This window comes from Gallus gallus, chromosome 1 (assembly GCF_016699485.2).
Source record: "Gallus gallus isolate bGalGal1 chromosome 1, bGalGal1.mat.broiler.GRCg7b, whole genome shotgun sequence".
In the NCBI taxonomy this organism is placed as follows: Eukaryota; Metazoa; Chordata; class Aves; order Galliformes; family Phasianidae; genus Gallus; species Gallus gallus.
Window position 1 is genome coordinate 185,108,230 of NC_052532.1, and position 19,582 is coordinate 185,127,811.

The 19,582-nt window shown below is 46.7% G+C and overlaps 1 protein-coding gene across 2 annotated transcripts; it reads right to left on the reverse strand.

Moving 5' to 3' along the window:
• Positions 1-4,661: 4,661 nt before the first annotated feature.
• Positions 4,662-18,805, reverse strand: CEP57 (centrosomal protein 57). Of its 2 annotated transcripts, XM_417188.8 has the most exons (11): positions 18,761-18,805; positions 18,197-18,353; positions 14,977-15,156; positions 14,548-14,669; positions 13,560-13,673; positions 9,768-9,845; positions 8,756-8,860; positions 8,523-8,603; positions 7,961-8,205; positions 7,162-7,306; positions 4,662-5,880 (listed from the first exon to the last, which is right to left on the reverse strand). In XM_417188.8, exons 1-11 carry the CDS (start codon positions 18,788-18,790, stop codon positions 5,644-5,646), a joined length of 1,494 nt encoding a protein of 497 aa, XP_417188.2. In that variant the 5' UTR covers positions 18,791-18,805; the 3' UTR covers positions 4,662-5,643. The 2 variants fall into 2 exon arrangements, with proteins under 2 accessions (XP_417188.2, XP_004938902.2); XM_004938845.5 differs by lacking the exon at positions 8,523-8,603.
• Positions 18,806-19,582: the final 777 nt, after the last annotated feature.

Consider the following 19,582-nt stretch of genomic DNA (forward strand, 5'->3'; position numbering starts at 1 on the left):
CCCTCAGTGCCACATCTGCACATTTCCTGAACACATCCAGGTATGGTGACTCCACCTCCACCCCAGGCAGCCCACCATTCCTGTGCCTGACCACTCTTTCAGAGAAACCATTTTTCATTTTTCCTAATACCCAACCTGAACCTCCCCTGGAGCAACTTGAGCTGCCTAACTTGTCCTGTCACTGTTACTTGGGAGAAGAGACTGATCCCCACCTCACCACAGCCTTATTTCAGGGAGTTACAGAATCATAGAAACACCAAGGTTGGAAAAGACCTCCAAGATCATCCAGTCCAACCATCCAACTACCACCAATATTTCCCCACTAAACCATGTCCCTCAGTACAACTTCTAAATGGTTGTTGCGTACCTCCAGAGATAGTGACTCCAACAATTCACTGGGCAGCCCATTCCAGAACCTGACCACTTTTTTAGAAAAATAATAATAGAATCACAAAGGTTGGAAAAGACCCACAGGATCATCCAGTCCAACCATTCACCCATCACCAATGGTTCTCACTAAACCATGTCCCTCAACACAATGTCCAAACCTTCCTTGAACACCTCCAGGCTCGGTGACTCCACCACCTCTCTGGGCAGCCCATTCCAGTGCCTGACCACCCTTTCAGAGAAGTAGTATTTCCTAACATCCAGCCTGAATCTTCCCTGGTGCAGCTTGAAGCCATTCCCTCTAGTCCTATCACTAGTCACACGAGAGAATAGGCTGACTTCCAGCTCACTACAACCTCCCTTCAGGTAGTTATAGAGAGCAATAACGTCTCCTCTGAGCCTCCTTCTTCTCCAGACTGAACAATCTCAGCTCCTTCAGCCGCTCCTCATAAGGCCTGTGCTCCAGACCCCTCACCAGCTTTGTTGCCCTCCTCTGGACACGCTCCAGGGCCTCGATGTCTTTCTTACAGTGAGGGGCCCAAAACTGGACACAGTACTCCAGGTGCGGCCTCACCAGTGCTGAATACAGGCGGATAATTACTTCCCTGTTCCTGCTGACCACACTGTTTCTGATACAAGCCAGAATGCCATCGGCCTTCTTGGCCACCTGGGCACACTGCTGGCTCATGTTCAGTCTAGCGTCAATCAACACCCCCAGGTCCATTTTCTCTACACAGTCTTCCAGCCACTCTGCCCTAAGCCTGTAGCATTGCCTGGGGTTATTGCAGCCAAAGTGCAGGACACAGCATTTGGTCTTGTTGAATCCCATCCCATTGGCTTCAGCCCAGCTATCCAGCCTATCCAGATCCCTCTGTAAGGCCTCGCTACCCTCAGGCAGATCAACACTTCCAGCCAACTTGGTGTCATCTGCAAACTTAATGAGGGTGCACTCAATATCCTCAAGCAGGTCATCAATAAAGATATTAAAGAGGACAGGCCCCAGCACTGACCCCCAGGGAACACCACTCATGACCGGTTCCCAGCTGGATTTAACTCCATTCACCACCACTCTCTGGGCCCGGCCCTCCAGCCAGTTCCTTACCCAGCCAAGAGTGTATCTGTCCAAGCCACAGACTGCCAGCTTCTGCAGAATACTGTGGAAGACCATGTCAAAGGCTTTGCTGAAGTCTAGGTAGACTACATCAACAGCCTTTCCCTCATCCACCAGACGGGTCACTAGATCATAGAAGATCAGGTTGGTCAAGCAGGACCTGCCCTTCGTGCACCCATGCTGGCTAGGCCTGATCCCCCAGTTGTACTGCACACTGCATGATCTCCCTCAAGACAATCTGCTCCATAATCTTCCCCAGCACTGAGGTCAGGCTAACAGACCTGTAGTTCCCCAGATCCTCCCTGCAGCCCTTCTTGTAGATGGGAGTCACATTGGCAAGCCTCCAGTCTTCTGGGACCTCACCCCTCAACAAGGAGCACTGATAGATGATGGAAAGTGGCTCGGCTATCACCTCTGCCAGTTCCCTCAGCACTCTTGGGTGAATCTCATCCAGTCCCATTTACTTGTGGCAGTCCAGTTGGAGTAGCAGGTCTCTGACTGTTTCCTCCTGAATTGTGGGGGATTTAGTCTGCTCCCCAGCCAAGGCTGCCAGGTCAGAGAGTGGAGAAACCTGAGGATAACCGGTCTGTCTTTTAAAGACAGATGTAAAGAAGGCATTCAGAACGTCTGCCTTTTCCTTATCCTCAGTGGTCACACTCCCAGCCTCATTCAGTAGAGAATGGAGATTCTCCCTGGTCCTCCTCTTACTGCTGATATACTTGTAAAAGAGTTTCTTGTTCCTTTTTACCCCAGCAGCCAGGTTGAGTTCAAGCTGGGTTTTTGCCTTTCTGATTTTCTCCCTGCACATCTTAACAACTTCTTTGTATTCTTTGAGTTGCCCGTCCCTTCTTCCACAGGAGGTAGATTCTCTTTTTCTCCTGGAACCTCAAGAATAGCTCCCTGTTCAGCCACACCAGTCTTCTTCCGCGCCGGCTCATTTTGCAGCTCAGGGGGACAGCCTGCTCCTGTGCCTTTAAGACTTCCTTCTTGAAGACCAACCAGCCATCTTGGACCCCTTTACTCTCTTAAGACTGAATCCCAGCGGACTCCCCCTACTAGTCTTCTGAACAATTCAAAGTCTGCCCTTCAGAAGTCCAAGGTAGCAGTTTTGCTGTTCCCCCTCCTGACTCCACCAAGAATCGAGAACTCTACCATGTCGTGGTCACTCTGTCCAAGACAGCCCCGACCTCCACATCTCCCACCAGACCTTCCCTGTGAAAAGCAGGTCTAGTGGGGCAACTCCTGTCATAGGCTCTCTCACCAGCTGCATCAAGAAGTTATCCCCCATATACTCCAGAAACCACCTAGACTGCTTCTTCTGTGCTATGTTGTATTCCCAGCATATGTTGGAGAAGTTGAAGTCCCCCATGAGGACAAGGGCTGGTGATCGTGCAGTTCCTGCCAGTTGCTCATAGAACACCTCATCTGTCTCTTCATCCTAGTTCGGTGGTCTATAACAGACACCCACCAGGATGTCTGCCTTGTCAGCTCTTCCCCAATCTTTACCCATATGGATTCAACCTTATCATCCCGTCATAAGTTCAGTGACATCAAAGCACTCTCTAACATAGAGAGCCACACCACCACCCCTTCTTCCTTGCCTATCCTTCCTGAAGAGTTTGTAGCCATCCATTGCAGCACTCCAGTCATGGGAGCAGTCCCACCATGTTTCTGTAATGGCAACTAGGTCATAGCTTGCCTGCCACACAACAGCTTCCAATTCTTCTTGTTTGTTGCCTATGCTGTGTGCATTGGTATAGACACATTTTAGCTGAGTCCCTCACCTCACCCCTAATCCCATTACCGCTCCCCCAGGCTCATCTCTAGCAGGCCTGGTTTTATCCCCTTCCTCCTTCCTATCTAGTTTAAAGACCTATCTACAAGTCCTGCCAGCTCCTGGGCAAGGATCCATTTCCCCACTTTTCCTAATATCCAACATGAACCCCTCCCCCCACCCCCAGCGCAACCCAAGGCCATTCCCTCTGGTCCTACCACTAGTTACGTGAAAGAGGCCAACCCCCACCTTGCCACAGTCTCCTTTCAGGAAGTTGTAGAGAGTGATAAGGTCTCCCCTGAGCCTTCTCTTCTCAGGAGGAAACAATCCCAGTTCCTTCAGCCATTCCCCATAAGACTTGTGCTCCAGATTCTTCGCGGCTCTTCTCTGGACACACTCCAGGGCCTCAATGTCTTTATTGTAGTGAGGGACCCAAATCTAAACACAGCACTGAGATGCAGCCTAATCAGAGCTCAGTACAGAGGGATGATCACCTCTCTGCTCCTGCTGGCTGCACTGTTTCTGATACAAGCAAAGACGCCACAGGCCTTCTTGGCCAGCTGGGCACACTGCTGGCTTGTGTTCAGCTGAGTGCTGACCAACAACTTCACTTTCTCCACGCAGCTTTCCAGCCACTCCATCCCAGGCCCATAGCATCGCATAGGTTTGTTGTGATCAAAATACAGTTCCCAACCCAGGGTCTTGTTGCACTTCATCTCACTGTCCTCAGCCCAGCGATACAGCAAGTCATAGTTCTCCTGCTCCACAACAGCTTCAAGTCCCTCCTGTCTGCTGCCCATGCTGTATATAGTGGTGTGGACACACTTCAGCTGGGCTATCAGTCTCACTCTGAACTCTGACATGCTGCCCCTAAATCTTATCTCCCTTCCCCTTAGCTAAGAAGTTCCTTCAAACTTAGTTGAAAACCCTCTTCATCAAGGAGCCCTGCCAACTCCTGGGCTAGAATCCTCTTCCCCCTTTGAGACATCAGTCACCAGTAGGCCTTGTGCCGTATAAACTGCCCCCATGATCAAAGAAAAAAATCCACTGATGGCACAAACCTCTTAGACACATGCTGATTAGTTGAGCTTTCCTGTTCTTATCATCTTTCCTTGCTACTGAAGGGATCAAGGAAGACACCACCTGAGCTCCCACTCCTTCAGCTAGTTTTCCTAACACCCTGAAATCTCTTGAAAGCCCTCAGGCTTCTCTCTGCAACATCACTGCTGACTTGAACAACTAAAAGCTGATCCTTGCATTATTACCTCACAAGACCAGGGAGCTTCCATGTGGCCTTCCCCATGGGGAGGGTCCAATCAGCATATTAGGCCCTTTGTACCTCTCAGAAGGGAGTTGCCTATGACAGTTACCCTTCTCTTGTTCCCACAATTCATTCAACAGGTGAGCTAGCTTTATTATTTTTCAACTGTATAAACAGACAACCTTGGTCTTCTATGCATTAATAGGAAATTCTTCACATTATTAACATAATAAATAACATTTACTCAGCTGTGTGAGTGCAAAATGAATTGCACTACTACCAAAATAGACCTCTCATTAAAGCACATATTTCAAGTTAAAAGCAAGATGCCAGGACCAAATAGCGTGACTTGGCATTTGCAATTTAAAAGACATTTTATCTCTGTCCCTTACCACCCAAAGCCATGGACAAGAAGGGATATTAACCCCATATCCTATAGCCTTTTCATTAAGTATGAGCTCTGAAGAAATATTTCACCCTTCAGAATGAAAGCAATTCCATCATTAAAGCAAAATAATTTGTGAAGTCACTTCTGCATACTTAAGCATCCACTGCCATTAATGCTGACTAATGGAACATGCAGAACTAGGAAAGCTTTTTGAGGAGAACTACAGAAAAATACTTCTGAAGGAGTTTACCTGTTCTCCCTTTTACAATCACAGTTTGAATAACTGCAGCTGGGCACAAAACAAAACAGACAGAAGCCCTCAAGACTTGAGGACCTGCTGTTATCTTCTAGAGGATGCATCTGAAGAAGCCTCCCAAAGCACAGGAGTTCCACAGCAGTGTGATATCACAGTGGCATTTCACACAAGCCAACCCACGTAAAGAGTGTTGTTTGGCATGCTGATCGAGAGAAGGGAGGGACTGCTGGAATCCTAACACAAGGGGAAATGGTAGAAACCCACGTTTAGATCCAGTGGCCAGATACTTTAAAACGTGGAATGAGTTTTAAACTAGACCATACAATCACCCACAGATGGAGGAATTAAGGACCTCCATTTCAAAACCACACTTGGCATACAGTAGTCTCTCACATGGCAAGAATGGCAGCTGCTTTATATCCAGAACGTGACTGGGATGGTTTCAAAAACATCTCCCGCACAACAGTCAGTAGTCCCAGCTGATATCGTCCTTCTGTAGTGAGGTTTGTATGGTCTGCATGTCTCTCAACAACTGAAGGTTTTTACGGCTCTTCTCTCCAGGTTTCACTTTGATGGGACCAGCATCCTTTCCTTTGGTGGTTACTGTCGTTGTTACTTTAACCTCACTCACAGGGAACTTGTTGTCTTTTTTGTGTTTAGCAGAAGCCTTTTTGGACTTGTATTCTCTTTTAAGTCTCTCTAGCTGAAAGGAAAGCCCAAATGAGAACATCAATCACTGACATTGTTTTGGTTTAAGCTCTGCAATTCTTCCACTCAACTGAGAAATCCCACCACTCAGCTCGGTCAGCTACACAAACAGATGCTTTCGCACTGCCCTGAATAAGCAGCATTTTATTTTCCTTACATGGCATTGCTATATTCACCTCTTCAGAGCAGCGTTCAGCTTATAGGCTCAACTATAAGGTTCACTCTTTAAAAATCGAGAAGTTGATTATGGGTTTAGGAGGATTGCCTCCACCGTGAACATAAAAGAGAAAGTGTTGATTTGTTATAGTACAGTGAGTAAAAGACAGAAGATTTTCCACATGTACTTCTGATCTTAGCAACTACTCACTGCCAGAGATGGAGCATTAGGGAGAATACCAAGACATCGTCGAGACAGAGTTGGTATCCACACACAGCTCTACAAATCACAGTCATACTCAGCAACAGAGTTAGCACAAGATTGTATGGACAGTTCAAGGTGCAGACACATTCACACCATCAAACTGCAAAACAAGCAGCATCTTCAGCTCCCTCAGGTTAGGCAGAGGTTGTCTCCCCATCCAATTTATAAGAGTCCACATTAAGGACTGTCAGTGAAAGCCCATGGGAATCAGCTGAGGTTATCAGAAGTTTAGAGTTTTCTTCAATGCAAAGAAATAGCATTGCTTGAGGCCACGTGCAGCTGCTGGTTGTCACTATGGTTGGTCCTCATGCAAAACAGTTGGTGTAGCTCACCACAGCTGTTATGTATGCTGGGAGTGAGAGTGGGACTGATCCAAACATGCAACTACCTGATGTGCCAGGAGACACGACCAGAAATACCTCCCAGACTGAACACTGAGGGCCCAGCACCTCTCCCATTCCATTCCCACTCTATACACTCAACTTGGGTACTGCTCACCCAGCTTACAGTGTTTACAGACTTAACAGCTGTGCAACTTGCTATCGTACTGTAGCTGATCTTTTCCCTGTTTTGCAGATGAGAGGAGTATAAAATATAGTGCAACATCAGATGAAAAGATCTGCCCAGGACAGAATGGAGGGCAGGCACATGGGTAACATGGTAAGGCAGAAAGCATCCTTCTGCAGGAATACTGGAATAGAAAGACAGAGGCATGCAGACTGACTTTGGGACATGAAACTAAAGCTAGGCACTATGCTCCAATAGTTATTTCTGCTGTCACATTAGAATATACAATACAGTAATAAAATAAAGATAGCAACTTCAAAGAAGCACGATCATAGGCAAGTAACTCACCTGCAGCCAATGCCTTCGGACTTTGCTGATCTGGTCTGCCTTTGCCTCCATCTTTCCCACTAGTGCCTCCAGTTCCCGCTCCAGATCTTCCCTTACTGCAATGGTTGGAGCTTCCTGGACAAGCTTAGACAGCTGCTGGTGATCACTTAACATAGCATATAGACAGAACAAAGCTTGCATTAGACATAGTGCTGGTGTACGCAGCCACAGTAGCAGCAGCCCAACAGGTTCAGCATGCCATAATGAACCAGTAAGAACACTTTTGCTAGTGAGTAGCATCATTAAGTTTGCACATCCTGGCAGCAGGCTGCTGCAATGTGAAGTTGTCAATAACCAACAGTTTCAAACTTCTACATGTACATTTAAGATTAAATTAATGACCCCTTAATGAACAGAACTCAGCACTTGTTCAGTTACTACTTTATACATTTGTTTCTAATTCTGTTGTCCTGTCAGACAATTCAGAGTCTGTTAGCCAGGATGATCAAGAGAGCTGGTAAAGCTGCCTTTCAATGAAATGTTTGTCCACTGCACTGGGGGCTGTTACTACACTTCTCCCCAACCCCTCACAAACGTGATACTGCTGCACATAAACACGCATATGGAGTCCCAACTGATTACCAGAATCAATCTGTAACTGCAATGAGAAAGGAAAGCCTCTGCAGCTACCAGAACAAACAGATAATGTGCCATAGACTTCCCAACACGAATGCTTCCCTCAGCAAAACGTTCCAACTTCAAAGCAAATATATAAAGCATATGCATTCGTAGTCTGCAGTGTTAAATAGATCAAACTTACAAACTCATCTGCCCAAACTCATCCTGTAAAGTCAGCAGGACTTCTGAGAGCTCTTCCTGCGATGAAGAATAGTCCTTTGGCAGAGGTGGCTTTCTGCTTCTGCTGCCAGGACGACCCGCACTGATGGACTTTGCTAGCGGAGTATCATTCACCACACGACTGTTGCACAAAGCCTTTGTGTGGTGCTTCATCAGGTGTAGGACGTGCTGTACGTTGGCACCAACTGAATGGCTGGGACTTGTAGACTAGAAGGAAAATACCTCTTTTAAGTGGCACTGTCATCAACCTACTTATCTTAATGAAAAACATAAATGAGAATTTATTTGCTGCCAATGTATTTTTATCTTTGAGTGGATACGCATAACAGGAATAGCCTGACCAGCAAGCAGCACAGAAGACCCACATTAGGAAATAGCAGCTCAGCAAGCTTTTTGAAGATAAACTGGAATAAAAGAGCCAAAGAAAGCAAGATCTGACCACTGGGTGTCAGGAGTGCACCATGCCAAAGCCACTGATGGAGCTGCAGCTACTGAGCATTAAGCTTTGGAATTCGGCAGCTCACCTTCCCAGCTACAAAGGGTACATCACCCAGACACAGTCTGTAATGGGGCTGCGTAGTGAGATGGCTTGTAAGAGAGCATTTCTGAAAGGAAAGAAGAGAGAAATGTTTATCAAAGTTGACACTACAGTAAACCCACTGTTCCTCAGCTTTCTGATAGAAGAGGCAGCCTACTTTCTGACTGCATGCACACATTTATTTCACTTCTCAGTAACCACCCTTCTCTTCCCCGTTACCTTCTCTGGCTGCTTAGTTTTTTTCCTGGGTTTTCTTGCTTTTGGAGAAAGCAGTGGTGATGCTGCTTGAATCAACAGTCTGTTGGTTTCCAGGCCTGTCTGAAGCTGCAATTAAGGGAATGAGGGGAACGATTAAAATTATATAACACATTATCAGAGAGGAGGTGCTCAGATTGGCAACACAGCAGCTTTTAAAATACAAGCTCTCTGAAAGCAAGGGCTGCAAAAGCGTGTAGGATGCTTCTGCAGTCTAATCTAAACATCCGACAAGAATGCTTCCTTCAATAACACTTCTCATCACTAATCCCAGTAAGTTAAACAATGAGTTGTACTGAGTAATTCCCATGCAGGCAGGTGTCAAAACAACAGCTGTGTTTTATACTTAACAAAATACTAAGGAATTCAAGTGACCAGCCCTCCTCCATTGATTTTGTGGCATATACGCTCTGCTGCTGCTTCTTATGGCTTTAGAAATCATCTCCCAGGCAATCTCAGCTAGAACCATCCACAAAACATTGATGATTAACTTGAGCTTACCACTTACTAAAAAGGTTATAGACAGAGCCTGCCATGCTACTGAAGTACTTTTGTAGCATACAGCTGATGAGGATGTAATGAGCACAGAAGAAGGCCAGGGTCCTTCCTTACAGACTCACAATCTCTTTTTTTGCCTCCTTACCCAGTGCTTCTAGTTACAGTTATAAAGGGAGCACACTTCTTGACCTTGATCTATTTAGAGATCTTCATATGTCCTCGGCTACAGATTAGTCTGAATTACTTTTCCAACTAGCTTCTATTGAAAAAAATAAAAATAATACAAAGCTTAAATGCACAGATGCTGATAGAAAAAGGTTTCCAAGGCACTCAGAACATCAGATGAGAGGATAGGGTGAAGGCTACATCTGCGTTCTGTATGTAGAAAACATTACCAGCAAATTTAGTTGAGAAGTTGATGAATTAAGAAGAGCTAATTGCAGTGCATAGCAGTACAAAAGAATTTCCCTGCTGTTACCTCAGCTGCTTTTTCCTGAACAAGCTTCCTTGCGTGCTCTTCCTCCTGAAGTTTCTGTTCCAGCTCTTTCATTTTTTTCTAGTCAAAGTTGAATGAAAACAAAAGCATTACCAGCAAAGCAAATTCCTTCTTCATGAAGCGTACAATACTGAGAGGTTCAGCCGAAGTTTATCAGCTCAACTTGCAACGTTAAGACTTTAAAACTAAAATCACTGAAGCAATGTCACCTATAGAGGCATAAATACAACCACCCCTCACACACAGGGTGGTGACACACTGGAACAGATTGCCCAAGAAGGCTGTGGATGCTCCATCCCTGGAGGCATTCAAAGCCAGGCTGGATGTGGCTCTGGGCAGCCTGGTCTGGTGGTTGGTGACCCTGCACATAGCAGGGGGGTTGAAACTCAATGGTCATTGTGGTTCTTTTCAACCCAGGCCATTCTGTGATTCTGCTTTAGATTGAAACAGTTTTTCTATTTTTACTTCCAGAATTGGCATCTGAATTTAAGTTGCAGCCTACAGGAAGAGTAATACATGAGGTTGAACTCTGAGATGAGAGGGATTTTTCTGACCATACAGTCACATTCTTAATAAATATTAGAATGGAAAGGCAACTTAACATTGCCCACCCATGACAGTGTGTCAGTTTTTGACCCCCACGTGGACAGCTGCACAAAGATTCCTGTTTAACCTTCTGCGTATGACAGCTCTAATATACAAATGCTGAAGCAAATCTTTTGTTTGAACTGAAGACTGACAGGAAGCCAAACCAATGCTTTTGCACAGAAATGGACCAAGCAATCACTTGGTCAGTTGTCTCAAGTGGAGGGTACAGCTCAAGTTGTGCAAGAATGTATCTCACTACAGGTTCAGTGACAGACCACTGTGGAAATTCTGTGATATTCCCAAAGTATTTTTTTTCTTTCCTGCAGTCAAATTGTATTCTGAAATCCCTCCAAGCTCAGCTCTCAAAATGGTTACATCCCACAGGCAACATAGAATCCTGGTCTATCACCAAGAGGTAAACAAGCCAGCAGCCTGGCTAGAAGAAACACAGACCTTCCCTGACCACATTTCCTACAGCTTAAGGTAACATGACTGCAGGTTGGCACCAAGCTGATTAAAATGCTCTGCTCAGTCACTGCTAACCATTACAAAAGATCTCCTTGTAAAAGTAGAAATTTTAACATGTTTTTGTTCATTTTCTAAGTTAAGTGAAATTTCATGTGACCACCACATACACACGACCACTGAAGTAAGTCTCAAACGACTTGAAATGGAAAGGTATGAGTGCTCGAAGATACAGGATGCCTTTGTTTTCTAGTGGTTGGCTTGCTAGGACAAACACCCAACCAGGTCTACCAGACAGAAAACACCTCTGGTGTGAAGACGGCTCCCATCTCTGGGCTTCACTGCCCTGCAAAGCAGCATTTGCAGATGACACCAAGCTAGCTGGAAGTGTTGATCTGCCTGAGGGTAGCGAGGCCTTACAGAGGGATCTGGATAGGTTGGATAGCTGGGCTGAAGCCAATGGGATGGGATTCAACAAGACCAAATGCCGGGTCCTGCACTTTGGCCACAATAACCCCAGGCAACGCTACAGGTTTGGGGCAGAGTGGCTGGAAGACTGTGTAGAGGAAATGGACCTGGGGGTGTTGACTGACGCTAGACTGAACATGAGCCAGCAGTGTGCCCAGGTGGCCAAAAAGGCCAATGGCATCCTGGCTTGTATCAGAAATAGTGTGGCCAGCAGGAACAGGGAAGTAATTATTCCCCTGCACTCAGCACTGGTGAGGCCGCACCTGGAGTACTGTGTCCAGTTTTGGGCCCCTCACTGTAAGAAAGACATCGAGGCCCTGGAGCGTGTCCAGAGGAGGGCAACAAAGCTGGTGAGGGGTCTGGAGCACAGGCCTTATGAGGAGCGGCTGAAGGAGCTGGGGTTGTTCAGTCTACAGAAGAGGAGGCTCAGGGAAGACCTTATTGCTCTCTATAACTACCTGAAGGGAGGTTGTAGTGAGCTGGGGGTCAGCCTCTTCTCCCAGGTGACTAGTGATAGAACGAGAGGGAATGGCTTCAAGCTGTGCCAGGGAAGGTTCAGGCTGGATGTTAGGAAATACTACTTCTCTGAAAGGGTGGTCAGGCACTGGAATGGGCTGCCCAGAGAGGTGGTGGAGTCACCGAGCCTGGTAGTGTTTAAAGAGCGTTTGGATGTTGTGTTGAGGGACATGGTTTAGCGAGAACCATTGATGAAGGGCGGATGGTTGGACTGGGTGATCCTGTGGGTCTTTTCCAACCTTAGCGATTCTATGATTCTATGATTCTATGATTTGCTTGGCAGCTGAGCAGCCAGCACGTGCATGGCTCCAGCAGAGCAGCTGCTGCTTCTCAGCACCTGGCAATCAGGGGATGTAAGAAGAGCAGGAGGGGCAGGTAGCACATAGCCACAACAGGATGTTCATTACTTCTGCTGTTCACAGAACAGCGTTCTGGTTTTGTCTCATGGTTAGCATTAAGCAACAACAATTCAAAGCATATGACATGCACATATATTCAAATTATAGCTGATATGCAGAAAACCAGAGCCCTTGCCACAGTTGTAGAGAACAATCTCCATTATCAGACACAGGCATGCTCGGATCCTCTCAGTCAGCTGTCCAGGCACTGCAGGACTACTGTTACACTGTTCTTACACTACACACTCTTGAGTTGAGTACTCTGATGAGGAGACCATCACATGAATGTGAAGCTCAGTATCTCCTTTCTACAACCAATGATAACATCTTCACGTGGCTTGAAAGCAATACGAGGTAACAGCTCTGCAAAGCTTGGTGATTAAAAAGCACACACATCACCTCTGCTCTGTCAGAGTCTGAAATTAGAGGCAGGGAAATCACTGCTCAACTTGAGTGGTCACCTCCCCACTTTCACCCTTTTCAGCACACCGTGTATGGAAATAGTCCCTATTTCTCACTTCAAATGAAATTTGCAAATGTCTTTGTGGTCTTGCCACAAATAAAGCAGAGATTACTATAGAAGCAACAGCTGCAACTGTTTTGAGTGCGCAGTCAACCCTTTCAAAACAGTAAGATAACACCTGTATAGCAAGGTTAAAGAGGGAAGATGGTTGACAAACAGAAGCAGTCCAAGCTGCTGATCTGAGAGCAACCCATGGCAGCAAAAGAATCACAAGGAAAATGACCTTCAGAGCTAAACCCAAACTTCTCTCGGTTCCAAGAACTGATTACTGTGTGAATTTAGTATCTTTGACCCAAGAGAAATACCTAAATTTAATGCTGAAATTCTGTTCAGCAGTCAGTCACAAGACTGGAAGGCAATGCCAGACTGCAGAATTCTGCCCACAAAATAATTGCATTTCTTAAGACAAAGGGCAAGTGGCAAAAACAAACAAACAAACAACAACCCCAAACCAACTAAAAACAGAACAAACAAAAAGCCAACCACACTACACCCTCAAGTCAAATCAGCTAACATCCAGTAGAGTGTGAGGTACCTCAGGGGAGTCAAGAGTTCAAAAACATCTACAATCCTACATGCCAACCAAACACAGAAGACAAATACCAACAGATAATGGTTAAATCTAAACAAAACTCCAACTGCTGTAGGGTGCAGTGACCTACAGCCTGACTGACCATGTAGACTTCCATCTTTAAAAAGATCTTTAGCTGTTCTTTTTCCCCCATAGGACATTACTCAGCTCTGTTATTGTCATATAGCTACAGAGTGCTGCATACGATAAGCAAGATTTATCTGTTTACAGCACACACAACAGACCTCTGCTATGGATTGCATTGTAGTAAGCCTGGTGTACTCTTTCTCCAACATATCCAGCTTCTCCAGTTTTGACTGAACATGTGACTGATCAAGCCGTTCTCTCTCCAACGAATCCTTGAAGAGAGAAGCAAGAAGGAAAATTATTATAAGCACAGTAAAACAAGCACATATATAGCAAGCCTTATGTCTGCCACACGAGGAAGGACCACAAAAGAACTACTTCATGTGTCCAATTTTAAGTGGTGCTACAACTAAGGAGCAAATAGGCATTGTTGGCAGAGCGAGGAACTCCACCCATACTGGGAACCTCACACCCAGCCAGAATCAGATAAAAATTCTGCAGCCTCCCCTCCCTTCCAAACCAAATATGGCAAAAAATATTTTATTACTCAGCAATTAGAGGCAATTTTCTTTATTTCTGCAGTAAATGTTTAATAGTCTGAAACAGGGGAGCCACAGAAGCTAATGAACAGAGAGCCCTAGGTGATCCACACACCTATAAAAGAAAGTTCAAGCTCATTTTTAATATAGGGCAAATCCCACAATAACTGATGATAGGTAAAGTAATTCACCATCATTTCTACAGAATATTTCAGATCCAGTTTCTTTCCATTAGCACTTTTCCTGATAAAATCTCAATAGATTTGAAGACCAAAGACAAAAAGAGAAGGTTTGTCCATTGACAGTCAGTTATTACACTCCAAGGCATATGGATGAGCTAAGGCAAGTGAGAATTACTTGCTGGTATGTAACTCACTAATACCAGAGCCTTTGGTATTGCCAGAGACAGATGCACAAAGGTAAAAAAAAAATACCAGGGTCCTAATAATACTGGAAATTAAGTAGGGAAATTATTCACACCCAAGTATATAAAGGCCAGCTCAAACAGACATCCATGCTCAAAGGCATTAACTCTAAGAAATCATGACACAGTTCATACGATTATGTTTATTCCCCATTTAATCCTGAGATAATCCTGAGAACTCACCTGCTTCTCCAAGAGCTGCGTCTTCTCCCTTTCCGCATGCTGGATCATTTTTCTCATGTAGTCCAGCTGCTTCTCTAACAGGCTGTACCGAGACTCAGCAGCTGCCAGCTGAGAAGCCAGTTCTGAAGGTAACAGAAGGCCAAAAAGTGAAATTAAGTGCTGCTTGCTGGGGTTGTTCTTTGACATTTTTAGGACACTTCAAAAACAAGCAAGGGAAGGCACATCTAAAGCTCAGATGAAGCTGAATCAACTCTTACACGCATGCAAACCCCCAGAACAAAGTTTGCCTTTAAAAATGATTGCTTCAGAACTCCATGCTTCACTACAAAGTAAAGAGACTGAACAAAGTCAGCTAAAGCAGTTTCATGCACTGATGAAGCCCAGATTTCATCCACATTCAGCGTTCAGTGTTAACCCACAGCAACCAACCTTGATTTCTCTTTGACACTTCAGTTCTGTCGCGCTCTCTGTGCTGCATTTGCTCACTCAGTACTTTCTTGTAGTCTGCTGTTTCTCTGCTGAGGTGTTTGACATTCTCCTCTGCCTGAAGCCGTTCCAACTCCAGCCGACGGATTTTCTCCTGAAGGTTCCTCAGGGCAGAAAATATTGCTGTAATTGAGGGAGTATCTTTTGTTAGTTGCTTTTATAAGCACGATTCAAGTTTGGTGTTACCTTGAAAAGTGTGCTACGTAAGAAGGCCAGCGCTCCTCCCCCCCAGCCAGGACTCCCTCCATGAATTATGCTCCCATTGCTCAGCAGAAGTCAGGTAAATATTCTGCAGATTGAGAGCAATCAGTGCACCTTCTGACTTCTATCAACTCGAAGTTAGAAGTGGCAGCTGAACAATTAAAGCAGTGGCAACTTCTCTGTACGTTCACTATGCCTCCACAAGTGCGTGCAGAAAACATTCCTATTAACAGAGGAGAATAAAGGTCAGATAATAAGAGATGCTTACCTTTCCAAGCAGCAGCTAACCCATTTTAGCTCTGCTATACACCTCAGGCCCACAACACACGTACCCTCTCCACGTTAACCAACTTTCCCACTTTGTTCCCTTCCCTGCTCCAACAATTGCTTAAAGCCCTCCTACACTCATCACAGAAAAAAGCAGCTGTAACATAACTCTCATCACCTTGCCATCAGACCACCTGCTGCTAACATGAAGCGTGATGCCTGTTAGTTCTATTGTTTCATTCTGCAAAGGGAACCATAAACATAAGCCCCTTTTTCCCCCCCACACAGCCCTACTGAAGGATAACATGAGAACGCCAGCACAGACAGCTGATAGAGCAGACTTACCTGTGATTCATGTTAGCCTGCTCCTTTGTGCTTAAGCCTACTCTAGAGAAAGGCATGAACACAGGAAAAATTGAAACTGCTTTTTTGGTTGGGCATCACATTACAAGAAAGGAAAGAAAAATAGACCATGTTTTTCAAAGTGAAAAATACAAGGCTTGAAATGTAGAATAGAACAGAGCAACAAGCCTGCTTGCTATAAGGCAATTTAAATAATTCAGAAGGCAGTGACAGCAATCACAGTTAAGGGGAAAGTTGCAGACGGCCTAATCCAGTTTGTAGGATCAGAATCACCAACTGTACTCTCTTCCCAGGACTCAGGTGAAACGGGCATAGCTGGAGCTATAAACAGCTGTTACATAATCCCAAGGGCTAAACTAAAACCGTGTATTTACAATAACAAGAAGCAAAACAGATCAGTGAAGCAATTTGAGCAATGAATGGATAGAGGTGGAATCCTACAAGATGCCAAGTAGCACTCAGAACCACCAAATATCCAAGGGACAGTTACTTTGTACCAGCCTTCCTGAATAGAGTATTAAAACAACCACCTACACTAAAACAAACACACAAGAGCCCAAATCCAAACAAGCAGAATTTACTGTGCTCAGTTTCCAGGTTTTAAATATGATTTTTTAGAAGAGGGAGGCAGGAGCAGTAAGGAACCTTAAGAACAACCAGATCTATTCTCCCATTTGAAATTAACTCCCAAATCTTTATCCACTCTAACATATACACTCCCAAAAACGTCAGGTCTTGTAAAGTCTACACAGACAAAAAAAAGTAAGATATTGGAGAAACTGCCTGTACGATTTTATTTCCTATATGCACTCCTATTTACATATATATATTTGATAAAGGCATTCTATAAACCATATCCCTTTTTACAACTTGTCCCCCTACCTGCACTTGTTTCAGAGTCGCAGGCTACTTGCTTGAGAAAAGTTGAAGGTAAAAAAAACTTACACTCATTGGTAATACAACACAAAACACCAACTACAAAAACACCAGAGCCAGCAGCACTCTCAAACTGACTGCACCATGTGTGTCAGAGCACATATTACATTTCATCTAATAGACCATTAACATCTGGGTCTCTAAACTCCAACATGAATTACAACTACTTGAGCCTATCATGACTTTTCATAGAGTAACTTAAGGTTCATCCTAAATCTCACTCCCTTTTCCCTCTGTGGGGAAGAAAACAGCAGATCTGTCACAGCCTCTGTGCAGTGCCAGTCTCCAGGGGGTGTTTTCTCAAAGAGCCTATGCCAGGCAGTTCACACAATCATAGAACGGCTTGGGTTGGAAGGGGACCCAAGGATCACCAAGTTCCAATCCCCTGCCACAGGCAGGGCCACCAACTTCCAGATCTGGTACTATACCAGTCTGCCCAGGGTCCCATCCAACCTGGCCTTGAACACCACCAAGGATGGGGCATTCACAGCCTCTCTTTACAGCCTGTTCCAGCACCTCACCACTCTCTCTGTGAAACACTTCCCCTGACATCCATCTAAACCTTCACTCCTTGAGCCTAAAACCATTACCTCCCTGCTTTATCACTGTCTATCTGAGTAAAAAGTTGATTCCTCACATCACAGAAGCAGCCCTGCCTCCTGGCTACCACAGCTCCTCCCTGTACTCACTCGAGGCAGCTTTGGAGGATCCCTCACTGTATTCACCAAATCAACTGAAAACTAACAAGGAACAGTTTTGCTCTTCTCGGGTCAAGCAAATTGAATCTCTTCGGTTCTTCGGTTCACTTTCAAATTAGGCAGGAAAGAAGGGAGAAATAAAGAAGCATAAATGAGAGTAAAAAACTCCCTCTTTGGCAGTGCAGAGCTCTCAGTTCAGCACTTCATCCCAAAACACTCCTTTCTGCCTATTGTAAGCACATCACTGATAAACATGCACACCATACCCCCCAATTGCTTCATCAACATCAAACCTCTTCCTTTGCTCCACGCTGTTATGGGAACTGAAGGCTCATTTCTCTACCCATGGGGAGCATCCTTCTCCAACTACAAGACAACCTCCTTCACCAGGCTCTCCTCAGAAAGAGAAGCATAAGGATCTGCAACAGGTGAGCTGCACATCACTGGGAGGTGATGAAAGAGACCACATCCTTTGTGTACATACAGCAGTTCACGCACGCTGCCTGCACCCACTGCACAGGTAAGAAAACAACTTAATCAAGTTATCCTTATTCAAGGCCAGGCTGGATGTGTCTCTGGGCAGCCTGGGCTGGTGGTTGGCAACCCTGCACATAGCAAAGGGGGGTTGAAACTCAATGATCATTGCGGTCCATCTCAACCCAGGCCATTCAGTGACTCTATGACTCTGTGGCGATTACCTCTGCTGTTACTCTCAGGATAAGGAACCACAGGTTTCTGCGGGGAGCGCAGCAAGTCGGAGTTGATAAAGGGTTTGTGCGTTGGGTAGTCCAGGTAGGAAGCTGCAGAGAGTCCGTCTGTGGCTGATGCAGACCTCGGAGCTCTGCACACATCGCCCTGCGAACAGAACAGAGCCGTTACGGCACGCGGCTGTTCCTCTGTCACAAAGAGGACAGACTGAGCTGCAGAAGCCCCGCCACAGCACACGGGGACGGCTCCAAGGCTGTAATCCTCCCCCGGCAGCCCTGGGCTGCGTCATTATGGCACTGCAGTCCCCCTTCTGCCATAAACAAGGAATCCCTAAGGTAAAGCTCTCCGAGCCAGCTTTCAATTCCTGCTTTTGCGCTGCAGAACTGCTCACGTAGAGCTCTGACCCACAATCAGCCGGCTGCGCGTTACAGACACGAACACCGGCGCAGGAAAAGGGGATAGAAACATTCAATAGCCCCTCAGAGGCGAGAAGGGGCCAACCGCAACCCCTATACACCCCAGAGTCAGTCCCCACAGCGCCCCGGCAGCCTCACCGTGCGCTGCTGCCCCCGCGCCGCCGCCATGTCTGCCGGAGCCGCGCGCGCCTCAGCGCGGCCTTTTCAGACAGCGGCGCACACGCAGCGACGGAGCCGCGCGCTCTTGTCACGTGACGCTCCAGTAGCGGAGAGGCTGGCCAATGGAAAAGGAGGAGCCGGGCTGAGCACCGCCCCCGAATGCTCGCCGCGCAACGTCGCGCATTCAGATTTGAGTGACGTGTCGGTCATCCAGTAAAAAAGAAAAACAAAGCCTCTCGGCCAATCGAAGGACACGAGTCAGCCGAAGGGGCGCGGCCTCCCTCCACCAATCGCGTGAGCCGAGAGAACGAAACCGGGCGGGGCGAGTGGCCGCGGGATTTGTGTGCGGCACGAGCAGCTCTCTGCGCACGCGCGGCGGGCAGATAGCGGAAGAGGATGGTCTTTGTCAAAGTGAGCACCTGAACGTCAGCCAATCAGAAAGCGAGGATCTCCCAGGTGGGACCAACCAGCGCCGCGACCCGCGGGCCACCCAATCGGCGGGCAGCGCAGGGCGTCGCGTCCGCGTCCGGATTGGCGGCGCCGGGCGGCGCGGGGGCGGCGATTGGGCGGCGAGTTTTGAAGGCCGGTTTGGCGCGAGGCGGTGATTGGCTGCCGCGGGAGCCCTGAGCCCGGGGTGGAGGGAAGGGCGGGGGGCGCGGGGTGACGCCGACACCGACACAAGGGGGAGGCGGCGCGGCGCGGCGGCGGCGCGCGGGGCCTAGGGCGGCGCGGGGCGGCGGGGGCGCTCCCGGGCACGGAGGCGGGAGGGGAAGGGGGGGCGCGGGCGGCTCCTCGGCTCGG